The 12,189-nt window shown below is 63.7% G+C and overlaps 1 protein-coding gene across 1 annotated transcript in view; it reads right to left on the minus strand.

Moving 5' to 3' along the window:
* The window catches only part of NPLOC4 (NPL4 homolog, ubiquitin recognition factor), a 34,666-nt gene that overhangs the window by 2,828 nt on the left and 19,649 nt on the right, over nucleotides 1–12,189 (minus strand). The window contains exons 12-15 of the mRNA XM_037157801.2: nucleotides 9,369–9,529; nucleotides 4,023–4,094; nucleotides 1,388–1,483; nucleotides 113–229 (exon numbers count right to left, since the gene is read on the minus strand). Of these exons, the coding sequence (XP_037013696.2) occupies nucleotides 113–229; nucleotides 1,388–1,483; nucleotides 4,023–4,094; nucleotides 9,369–9,529 (446 nt within the window). The remainder of the gene's footprint in view (nucleotides 1–112; nucleotides 230–1,387; nucleotides 1,484–4,022; nucleotides 4,095–9,368; nucleotides 9,530–12,189) is intronic.

The following is a 12,189-nucleotide window of genomic DNA, read 5'->3' on the forward strand; positions in this document are numbered from 1 at the left end:
TGGGGGTCTGCGACCGCTTCTCTGGCTCAGGAGCAAAGGAAGGCCCTGTGCAGCCAGCACCCCAGGGACCGCTGCTGCCCGGTGCCCGCGGGCACGCGCGCTGGGCTCATACCTGCAGAGGCATGACTTCATTGGTGACCAGGAAGAGCAGGAGGTGGAAATCCGAGATGGTGTCCAAGAACAGGGAGGAGGTGTTCTGCGACAAGTAGGTGGCCAGGCTGTGGAAGTCCTGAGGGGACGGGCGGGCGAAGCAGACGCGGGTGCTGAGGCGGCCCCCAGAGGGCAGCCCTCCCTCCTCAGACCCAGCTGCACAGGCTCAGGGCACAGGCACTCAGCTCCCCCATTGCCACGCCGCTGACTGGGACCTGGGACGGAGCAGCGGCCCCGGTGCATCAGAGGCCCCGGCTGGGAGACACTCGCACACACGGACACACTGTCCTGCTCAGTGGCGGGGCCGGGGGACCCGCGTGCTGTCTCCCCCACCGTGCTGTGGACTCCAAGAAGCAGGGAGTGTGTGTGTGTGCATTGTGTGACACGGACGTCGCCTTCGGCAAGACCGAACACAGGAGACTCCGTGAGCCACCCCAGTAGGGAGCTCTGGACCTCTGCGAGCCCCCGAGTCCCTGGGTAGACGGGCGGTGCAGACACCAAAGTGTCGGGGGCTTTGGGGCACAGCCACGGCGTCGGGAGAAAACCTCCCTGTGGACTCTCTCTGCTGAGCCCGTGTCTGTGGGGCCCACGCGGCCCCCACAGGCCGTCCCCGAGGCTCTGGCCGGGCCTGGGCCGCCACTGAGCATGCAGGCGCATGCTCGCTCTGGTGGCACCTGAGAAGCGCAGTGGGTGACAAGCGGGGCCACCCCTAACAACAGAGCGAGACATCGCCACAGGGAGACGACACCATCCACAAACGAGCAAGGAAACGTAAGAAGACGCGGAGTGACAGAAATTTTTTTGGGAAAAAAGCCAACTAAAAATGGTCCTCTTGCCCTGGCTGGTGTGGCTCAGTGGACTGAGCACTGGTCTGCGAGCCAAAGGGTCACTGGTTCCATTCCCAGTCAGGGCACACGCCTGGGTTGCAGGCTGGGTCCCCAGTAGGGGGCGTGCAAGAGGCAACCACGCACTGATGTTTCCCTCCCTCTTTCTTCCTCCCTTCCCCTCCACCTAAAAGTAAATAAAATCTAAAAAAAAAAAGGAATGGTCCTCTTTGCAGACCCACAGCTGGAGGACTGGTGGGATTTGCCCTGGTTGCGATCCGTCACCTAGCCGGAACAGGGGCTCACGGCGACCAACAGAGTCAAAGGCCAGGCCCACTGGACTGTCACAGAACAGAACAGGACACGGAGCAGTGCCGGCACCAGGCCGACACGCCCGAGGGCAGAGCGCTTACCTGTGTCTCACCCAGCACGTCCCGGTTCTCGATAGGGAACGGGCTTTGCGAAGTAGAAAACGTGTGGACGGGGTCCTTGGGGAAGGTGGTAGTGATCTGAGGAACAAAGGACGGACCGGACGCGTCAGCCGCAGAGCAGGGGCGGGGCCAATCTCTCCCGCAGCCTGAGTCACGGCAGCCAAGTGGTATCGCTGCCACCACCGGAAACACAAATCCTGACTCTGACTCTGGGAAGCCGACAGAAAAGCCACTCCACAGTCTCCAAGCTCGCGCCACACACGGGCAGCTGCTGTCTGCCAGCCTCTGCAACAGACGGCTCAAGGAGCCCTGCTGTGTCGGCCCAGGGGGCAGCTTCAGGGGGACGAGCCCCGTCCCCCCCCCCAGCTGCCCATGTGGCCGGTCACGGACGAGCCTGAGGGTGAGCCACAGGCACAGCCCGCAGGCATGAGGCGGCGTCTCAGGGGACGCCTGCTCCCATCTCTGGGTCCACAGAGCACGGGCGGGTCCGCCAGAGGGGCTGAGAGCACAGTGGCCTCCTGGAGCTTCCCAACGCCCTTGGGGCTCCCAGGCCCCGCTCCACGGAGTCAGGGTGGAAGGGGAAGCAAGGCCTCTGAGATGCGGGCGCAGGTCCCCGCGTCCCCCAAAACTCACCTGGAGTCAAGAGCCTGGGTCTGGAGCAACAGACTGTGGCAACAACACGGGGCACGTGAAACCTGATGTGGGACCCACAGCGACCGCATGGCCTGTGCTCAGTGTGTGGGAAGCGACGTGATTTCTCCTCCTCCTGGCAGAAACCTGCCGCCGCCCCCCCCCCAATCAGGAGCACCGAGACGAACACATGGTCCCTCTGGGCGGCCACACAGCATGAGGGGCAGCGGCGGACACTGGGGCAGCTCTCCTGGGTCCCTGGGGCTGCATCTCAAAAATGGGGATGCTGTCATGCTGAGTTCCCCACCAGCAAGGGCGGCGACCAGCTGTGACCCCACCCCACTGACCACACCATGTGGCCTTGTGGCACAGGGCACGGGCCCAGCGCCGGCCCCGGCCATGTGGCCTCCATCATGATGCCACAGCGCCCAGGCCTCCCTGCTCACCTGCGAGGTGAAGACACCCAGGCACCTGCACCCCGAGGCTGCACGAAGGACTAAACACTCAAGACACGGAAGCCCTCAGACTGGCCGCACACACGGGGACTGGCCTCAGCTGCTGTCTCGGTGCGTAAGACAGTGGCAGGGCTGTCCACACCGTCCGCCGGGACAAAGCCTGTGGAGGGCTCGGTCCCACCCACAGGGAGGCAAGTGTGGCCCAGCTCAGCGAGACCCTCCCCCCTAGAGAGTTCACGTGGGGTCCGGAGCAGGGCCTGTCAGACCCGTGACGGCCCCGGAGGGCTCAGTCCCAGTCTGGGATGGCGGGGAGGGGCACCAGGCACCAAGTACCTCGTCCTGTGCGTAAGCCTTCTCCCCGCCAGCACAGGGTCGACCATCTGACACCCGGGCACCTCCACGAAACCTCCACAGAAGCTGGGGAGGACGCACCTCATCCCTGCCCCTGCCAAAAACAGCTGCCCGGCCACAAGACTGAAGGACGGCGGACAGCCCCGGCTCGGCTGTGGGCCTGTGAGCCTGTGGACCTGGGGCTGGGCAGAGAGCTGAGCACAGCCCTCCGCCTGCTCTCAGGGACCACGAAGCTTCTTCCAGTGGAACAGACAGCAGGGATCCCCCAGGACCTACGTCCTCATGTCAACCCCCTGCAACCAAAACAAGGCAGCGAGGCGGGGACTCAGCTCCTTTGTAAAAGGAGAGGGTGGGAGGCCTCGGGAGAGAGGGGCCTGGAAGGCCGGCTTCAGCTCCTGCCGAGGCCTCTAAGTGTCTGCCCTATCGGTGCGCTCGCATCTTCATCACACCCCAGGCGTCTAGAAAGCAGATGCCTCTGCGGCCCGGGCAATCAATACGTTCTCGGGAGCCGTCGACCAGCTGCCACGCCGGCGGGCTTGGCTCCTGGGGACCCACTGCTCTGAATGCAGACCTGCCGCACAGCCCTGCAGCGCCAGCCACCGCGCGGCCAGCGCAGCCTGGACGCGTCCCGGCAGACGGCACGTGGGGTACGTGCCACTCCCGTGCACTCTGGGCTGAGACTGAGCGGCCTCAAGCTGCCGGCTCTCCTCCTACAGCAGTCGCTGCCCAGTCTGGGGCCACATCTCTGTGACCAGAGCTGGCCTCCAGACAGGAGGGGAGGCCCTGGAAGACACACTGGAGCCAGGGGCCTGCTTGGCTCCTCGAGTCCCCCAGGGAACCATGTGCCACTCACTCAAGGGCAGAGCAACGGCCGCAGCCCTCAGGGACCAATGCAGGCTGAGGGCGCACCAGGAGCCCGGCAGGGGCAGCAGCTGTGACCAGGGCAGTGCTGGCACACGCCACTCATGAACTGGTAGATGGCCCTTTGTTGTACTTGAGTTTGAGAGAAGTTAACCCTACGTTGTTTTTAAGGGGGAAAAAACCCCTTAAAACTGGGAGCTGTTCAGGGACGCCAGGAGTGTGACAACCCCAACCCCCTGGGTGCCTGTCCTGCACAGGCAGGGGCTGGGCAGCCACCACCCGCCCCCGCGGGGAGCCCCGTGGGGCCGGCGCACACTCACATCTATGATCAGATACTCCACGGGCAGCGGGCGGGCCAGCTGGGTGATCTCGTTGCCGAACTTGTCTATGTCCTGAAACGGGAAACGGGGGTGAGCGACGTGGCGGGGGCTGCTGACCAGGGACGGCGTCCTCCCCGTGCTCACCTCCCCTCGCACGTCACCCACCGGAGGTGCGTGAAGAGGAGGGGAAACTCGCCTTTTTTTGTGACGTCCCTGTCGTTTCTTTGTGACGTGCGCCCCCGCGGGACTGGCAGGAAGCCTCCCCGGGGCCACCCCACCTCCACAAGCTCTCGGGCTCAGGTCTGAAGGCTAGTTCTTAACGACCTGACACCTCTGAAAACCTGACTTACGGAAACTTGGTGCTCGCACGCCACCGAAACCAGCACACGTGCGCGCGCGCGCGCACACACACACACACACACACACGCACGAGCACACACACACTGACAGACACGGCGCCCACCACCGATCCATCAAGGCCCGAACTTGTTTTGCTTTGTCAGACGCACGGAACATAAAGTTTAATTATGGGGAAAAACGGCCAGCATATGTTCATTAATCATAAAATGACAATTAGATCTGATTTACGTCAAACATGCCGCATTCACATAGAGCTCTAGAAAAAGTCATAAGAACCAATGCTTTTCATTAAAGATTCTGCAGGAGGGGGTCATATTTTCTATCTAAATCATCACTTAACAGCACATAAATCACTCACAGAGCCATACATAAATCGTCCATCCATAATTTCCAATCACGGGGTCTCCCATAAAGGCCTCTGTTCATCAAAGCTCTCCCCGAACGGGTGCCAAGCAGGGGGACGCACCGCACCCCCACGCAGCCGCGCCTCTGGGTGCAGAGCTCCCCTAGGCCAGACCAAGCCCTGCCCTGCCAGGCCTGGCCCCTCTGGGGTGGAGACGGACACTTCCGGCTGCAGCACATCTCAGTCTGTCCACACTTTCCCTACCCTCCCTGTTCACCCCACAGAACTGCCGACGAGGACGCGTCTGCCTACCTCCCAGAAGCTGGCCAGTCACCTCACCAGCAGTCCCCACGGGAGTGCCTGCCCCTCCAAGGACACCGTCCTGGAAACCACACTGGCAGGCAGTCTGCTTCCTGGGAAGCTGCCGGGGCGGCACTGTTCTGGGGCGGACTCCTGCCCCTGCCTGGCAGCAGTGTGGCCAGGCCCAGCTTTCCGCGGCTCCCTGGCTTTGCAGGAGCAGCCGGAGGCAGGAGCCTGCCAAGCGGGTGCTGGGCCCTGGGAGTGGCAGTGTCCCCATGGAGGAGACACTGCAGGAGGCAGGAATCAAACCCAATCAAACCGAATCACCATTTCCAAAAATACACGTCCACCCCTACAAGAGATAACCTGCAACAACCCACACGATTTGCCCATCTGGAATTCATCTTCAGAGCTAATTAAACTCCGATACGCAGAAACACTTCCCAGCACCTGTTCACTTTAAGCCTTCCCTCCAGGGAGGGTTCTCATGAAATTCCCCCTCTCTGTGTCGACCTAGCTACTCTCTCTCACGTTTAACTGGCCGACTGCACCTCTCTGCCCCTCAAGACCACAGTGCTGCAAACCCCTCCCTTCCCTGGGGGAGAAATCAGAGCCGTCCACCTCCCCCCAGGCCTCCCTCCCACAGTCCCGCCGGCCAATCCTGAACCCTACCCGCCGGTTGAAAAGGCAGTCGCTTCCTAAAGGCATCAGCAAATGTCAGGTGCAGTGCACTGGGAGGGAGGCATCTCAGCTCTCAGTTTGGCAGCTGCCAAAGTGCCAGCAGTTTTACCCCCACCCGGAGGAAGGCGCTGGGAAGCCAGAAGCTGAGGCCCCCACTGCCTCTCGCCTGGCTCTGGGCCACGTTGGGGACAGCAGCTCCAGCACTGAGATGGCGGAGGCACGTGGCCTGGCGCCAGGACAGCGACCAACACCCCTGGAGGGGGGCACCGTGCTGTTCCGGTGAAAGCGAATGAAACTCCGTGTGGCTTTTCTGTTTAAGGACGTGTGTGACAAGGAGGGTGACCGGTGACATGAGCAGCATGATCTTCAACCTCAAGGACAAATGGAGAGGAAGGTCTCAGCTCAGCTTCACGAAGAATCCCGTTTGGGGACAGTCAGGATGACGAGACCCAGAGCGCCTGCAGAAGTGTCTCGTCAGAGAACAGAACCAGCGCCGACCGGGCCAGACCCCTTGAGGAGCACAGGACCGCCGGGGCCCCGGCTGGAGGAGTCGGGCGCCTGGGCTCCACAGCCGGAGGGCAGAGAGCGGTGGGAGCCGGTCCCTCCCGGCCCCACGCCTGCCCCGGGGGCACCGTGTGGGTGTGGGGAGCCACCTTGACCTCACCACCCTCACCAGCACTGCCACTGCCAGCCTCCACCACAGCCCACTCTTCCCGAGTCGTCTGCTGCAGCCAGGTCCCCCGGCTCCTCCTGGAACCCGCACGGCCTGGATGCGAACTGTCCACCGAGGCCCAGGCCACCACGCGATGCCCACGGCTCACCCACTCTTGGCTCAGCCTCCAGGGTGCGCACTCCGTGTCTGGAGCCCCACTGAGGCGCATGTCCCTCCAACACTGTGGGACCCCACGCCCTACAGCCACAATCAGGGTCCACGTCAGGACTGCAGGCTGTACCCTTGCCCGCCCCAGCCAGGGCGGCTGCAGGACGTCCTCGCAAGTCCCAGAAACAGCCGGAGGGGCCGGCAGCGGAAGACAAGATGCACGAGGACCGGGCCACACGTGTGGCGGACACGCTCACTCGTCCTGGGCGACGGCGACAGCGACTGCAGGGACACAGCAGAGACGGAGGAAGGGCCTTGGCCCTCGAGGCCTGCAACGCAGGAGGTTGCCGGTTTGATTCTGGTCAGCGCGGCTGCCTTGGGGGCAGGCAGGCCCCCAGATGGGCTCACATGAGGCAGCCAGTCAGTTTCTCTCCCGTCCTTACCCTCTCTCAAAAATGAGTAAGTAAACACGGTTTTTAAAAAAGGAAAAAAAAAAAGAGGGCGCTGTGCTGGGCACAAACAGTGCTCACCATGAAATCTGTCCCCTTCACACTGGGCTGCAGGGACTGCAGGGACACAGGTCACGTGGGCCTCAGTGCTGGGGGTCACATGTGTGGTGTGAAGGGCACAGCCCACGCCTGCAGCCCAAACGTGCGCAGGGAACCTGCACTGCGCTTCTCACACTGCACACACAGGCGTCCCCAGTGGCACAAAAGGCGCCCGTGGCCCTGTCTCACCGGCTGCGTGACGCACCCAGCCTGGCAGCGCCACCCTGCTGGACAGGACATGCCTGCAGGGGCAGAGGCACGTGTCCTCAAACACACTTAAAAGCGAGCACCCAGACGCGTTTTCCACCCAACACCATGCATCTCACACTGCACCTTTAAACGGTTCTCAAACACACACCGGGTGGTCAACAGCCCACCGCCAGTGCGCTGCCACCTACCGCCCGACACTGGACTGCCCGTGGCGTCGTCACCTCTGAGAACCCCATGGGGACAGCGGGCCCCGCGTCCGAGTGCAGGTCAGACTAGGTGCACTTCGTGCACTGAAGTCAGGCCGGCTTCCCTGTGGCCAAGCCACCCGGTCGACGAGCTGCCCAGGAGCGTGTCGGGCGCGGCTCTCGCTAACAGGCAGGCAGGCCACTGAGAGGGACAGCAGCGCGACCGAGGAAGTTACACAGGTTCCACGGCAATGCACAAGCAACTCACAGCCAGACATGGAGAGAAAAAGCAATTTCCAACCTGATCGAGGGCGGCACGCACACACACAGCAAACTCAGTAACAATGCCCTGAGCGCACGGAGGGCAGGCTGAGACGGCCGCACCCTGGACGCTGCGGGGGCCGCCGGGCCAGCTCGAGGGGCTCCGCTGGTTGGGGTGGGAGGGTGCCGTCTGTGCGGAAGGCTGGGGGAGCACGCACGAGACGCTCGGGGGCGCGTGCCCCGGCCAGGGGGCCCTGTGGGCTAGAGCGTCACCCCGCTCACCAAAACGCTGCCCGTTTGATCCCTGGTTGGGGCATCTGAGAGGCAACAGACTGATGTTTCTCTCTTTCTTTCTCCATCCCTTCCCCTTTCTCTAAAGGACAGTAAGTGGAACTTTTAAAAAATTAAATAAGTAAAATCAACGAACACATCCTCTGCTAAGGACTGAAAAAATAAGTAAGAGGAATGAGTGACGGCAAAGTTTCAAAAAGCAAGAGTTTGCAACACAAACAGGTGCCATTTATAACGCTCAGAAACGCAAAGTGCCAGGACCGACCCTGCGTGACAAGGGCCAGTGTAGACCTAACAAAGGCTGCTCATCAGCCGACCTCGAAATCGGAGACGCCCCCCGGGGGCATCTGGGCGGCCCGGTGGACACCCCGGAGCCCTGCCCAGGCCGTGCTGGCGGCTGTGCTCCCTCGGCACCAGCCCCTCCCCGCAGGGGAAGCAGAGCTGTGCCCACAGGCGGGCTGGCAGCTGTGCAGCTGCCGGCCCCCACGTGCAGGGCTCTGGTGCCGCAGCCACAGGGCCTGCAGCCATTTCAGGACGGCAGGCGAACACGACGACCCAAAGACGGTGCCAGCGCCCCACCGACCAGGTGGCTCGACAAGCCTGACCCAGGACACAAGCGTCTGAGCCCCAGGCTCATCGCCGTCCAAGCACCAACACTCTGGGTCCAGGGAGCACAGGCCAGGCGCCCGGCAGAGCCGCACTGCGGACCAAGGAACTTCCAGTGGGAACTGTGAGCTGGGTGGTGTGGAGCCACCTCCACCCACAAGTCCTCCCACAGCACAAAGGGCCTTGAGAAGTGCAGACCAGATGCTGTTCAGACACGGGGAATCCGCCCTGTGCCGAGAAAGACGAGGACCCGTGGCAGACAAGCCGGGGGGCGCAGGCAGGCACCTCTGTCGTGAGCAGGGAGGATGGGGCGGAGCCGCTGGTCCTGCCAGGAGGCACAGAGCCTGCTCAGCCCAGACGGCGTCTCCCAACAGTTTCTACAGCTCGTCCACAAAACGAAGGCCAGAACGGACAGGCACGTGTCTGAACTGTCCACTGACACCGGGGCGCCCTCGGGATGGCCTGGCCACTGACCGCACACACACCGCCTCAGGCCCAGAGACCGGAGCGGTCTGTGCCGCAGTGGTTGGGAGCGGTGTCCCCACCTGGCCCTACGTACAGGACCCACCGAGCTCCGACCTGCGATGGGACGCCTGTGCCCTCAAGCTGGACCCCAGACGCCTAAGGCCGACCGGAGAGGGGCCCACGTGGCCAGAAGGCCCCCGCACCACAAGGCCCAGGCCGGCCGGCGTGCACACCGTCCTCTGTCCACTCGAAGCCTCCGCACCGCTGTGCTGTTACCTTATAAAACACATCGGGCACGTACTGCTCGCTGCTGGACTCCTTGGCGTAGCCGAGCTCGGGGGCGTCCTTGCAGGGCAGCAGGCACTCGTCCCGGACCAGCGCCATGCACTGGCTGGACACCTGGTAGCCTTCGAAGTGCACCTGGTTGTCCGGACCGCCTGCAAGAGAGAGACGCCGTGAGCACCGCGGAGGCCCTGCCCTGCCCTGCCCCCCTTGCAGGTGACGGCTGCGGCCCGGAGCTCAGGCCTGCTCGATGGCAGCGCTGCGAGTGGCTTGAGCAGGATGAGGCGCAGCTGCAGCACCTCAGCCACCGAGGCCACGGTCCTGCTGAACGGAGAAGCGAGACCGGTGACCGTTCTGCAACCCCTGCCTGACGCTGATCAGCGTTGGGGACTCAGGCTCTGGGTTTTCAGTGACCAAGTGAGTGGGAGGGACTGGTCTGGAGACAGTGGAGACTGGTGAGGAGGGGGAGGGTGGGACAGGAGCCGCCCTCAGTGAGAATGACGGCAGTGCTCAAGTCTCCGTAGAGACCTGCGTGGCCGCCACAGTCAGGGGCCACAGGCTCCGCCCAGGGCAGGGCTTTCACCACACGCCCGGCCCCCTCCATGCCCCTCCGAACCCGTCCACGACCGCTCCAGGGGGGCTGGGACGAGAGACACGGCTGACTGCAGAGTCGCTGCGTGGGCGCCCCGTGGGCAGAGAGACCCCAGGAGAGCGTGCTGGTGGCCGGCGCCCACCACCACACACATGCACTCCCAGGGCCCGGCCCTACTCCCACCACAGCATTTTATGGCTTTAGGGAACTTGCCCGTCACCATCTCTATTTCAGTTTCTTTGACAAAAACAGAGTAAGTTACAGATGAGGGAGCCCCAATTCCACCTGTCTGACTCTCAAACGTTTCACAGGGAAAAACTTCACAATGTGTAGTTTCCAAACTCTCAACAAAGGAGCCCAGTAGCTGAAGCTACAAGGTGGTCCCAAGCTTGAAACCAGCTACAATTCTAAAAACATGCCAGCGGCCCATTGGGTCAGTCCCCCGAAGGGCCAGGCCGCCCCAGGGGGGCAGGGAGCACTCTGGAGGTGCGGAGAGCAGCCCCTGGCCACTCGGCGGGGCGGCAAAGGGTCAGCAGCTGGAGTCGAAGCCGAGGCCGCCTCGCAGGGTCAGGAGGGCCCACACCACAGCCACCCCGCAGCCACAGGGCCTCGGACGGCCCCACACTCCTGCCCACGGCCCTGCCCGGTGAGGACGTCCACACTGTCGCTCCGGTGCAGCCACACAGCAGGTGCAGCTGCCCTCCACGGCGAACACTCGGAGGGCACCGCTGCGGGGACTGGGGGTTGGGCTGCCGCGCACAGGGCTGCACAGGGTCACGAGCGTCTCAGGAGGCCGTCACGGGAGGCGGTCAGCCCGTCCCCTCAGTCGGCAGCTCTGGCCCGTCCACTGCGCGGCCCTGGTCAGGCGGCAGCCAGAGCACAGACGGGCTGGGACGCGCTGCCCGTCATGTCTCCTCACAGCCTCCACCTCGTGTCCCCGTCAGCGACAGCGCTGCTTCCCTTCTCAGGACCACGAGTGCCGGCAGAACAGCGGCGAGCGCCGTCTCTGCAGGTGGAGTGAGTCACACGCTGTTCCAGAAAGAAGGGGCCCGGCCTCACACACAGGTGGGAGGACCAGCAGACACACCCGGACGCGGCGGAGGGGTGAGGTGGCCTGGGGCACAAAGACCCTGCTGGCTGGGACAGATTCCGGACCGCGTGGCTGCACCGTCTCTGCTCCCTTCCTGGCACCTGGTCTTGGCCTTGAGGCCGCTGCCCCGAGGGTCCCTATCACCACAGCCCAGCCCAGGACGCCCTCTGGGAAGGACTCTGAGCTGCGAAACAGGCCTCCCCAAATCCCGACCGAAACCGCCACCCGCCCTGAGACACCGGACCCAATGACACGTGGCACAAAGACCGACTCGAGCGGTGCGTGCAGACCCGGGAGAGGTCCTGCCCCAGCTCCTGAGCCCAGAAGCCCCTCCGGGGACAAAGGCGCCCATCCTCGGGGAGCGGAGCAGGCGCTGCTTCGCGGCCCCCAGCACTGGCACAGGCCCCTGGGGGTCTAGTTACTTGTACGCCCCCGTTTGTACACTGGTGTTTGAAACTGAGAGGGTGGGTCGGGGGCGGTGCCACTCCCTACAGAGCTAGGGGAAGGCTGGCCACCAAGCGCGACCCGGACAGTCAGCGCCCCGAGAGGAGACGCCAGGTCTGCACAGGACGGAGGGAGTGTTCGTGCCGCAGAAACCGACCGGACTGCGTTCGCCTGCGCTGGCCCTCCAGGTGCCAAGTCCCCACCCCCTGTAAACTGCGCGGTCCCTGCCAGCTTTGCCTAGGGCGGCCGCTCAAGCACGCGAGGCAGGACTGGAGTCACCGCTTCGCACACCGGTCTCTCATCACCACACACCCGGTGCACGTGCAACTGCACAGGGTCGCCCCAGAAAACTTCAGGGAGATGATGTCCTCAATGGCACTTCCATGCACGATGTCAAAAATGAGCCAGCAACAAAGCCAGCGAATGCCTCTGCCCCGCAGCGCTGGCCGAGGCCAGCTACTGGGAAGGGCGGAGGTGGTCCCGAGTGCAGGCCGGCCCGGGGGCCTGGCCCTGGAGCGAGAGTGGATGGGAGGGGGGCTGTGCGGAGGCCGGGTCCAGCCGTTCCCTGAGCGGGGCCAACACGTGAAGGAGGTGACCACAAACCGGAAGGAGCAGCCCCCGTCCCGCGGGCCCACTCGCTCAGTCGGCGACGGACAGCGGCTGAAAGGGGAGCAGAGAACACGAGCCGC

The sequence above is a fragment of the Artibeus jamaicensis genome, unplaced genomic scaffold (genome assembly GCF_021234435.1).
Source record: "Artibeus jamaicensis isolate MK-2021 breed Jamaican fruit bat unplaced genomic scaffold, CSHL_Jam_final contig_2259, whole genome shotgun sequence".
Lineage (NCBI taxonomy): Eukaryota > Metazoa > Chordata > Mammalia > Chiroptera > Phyllostomidae > Artibeus > Artibeus jamaicensis.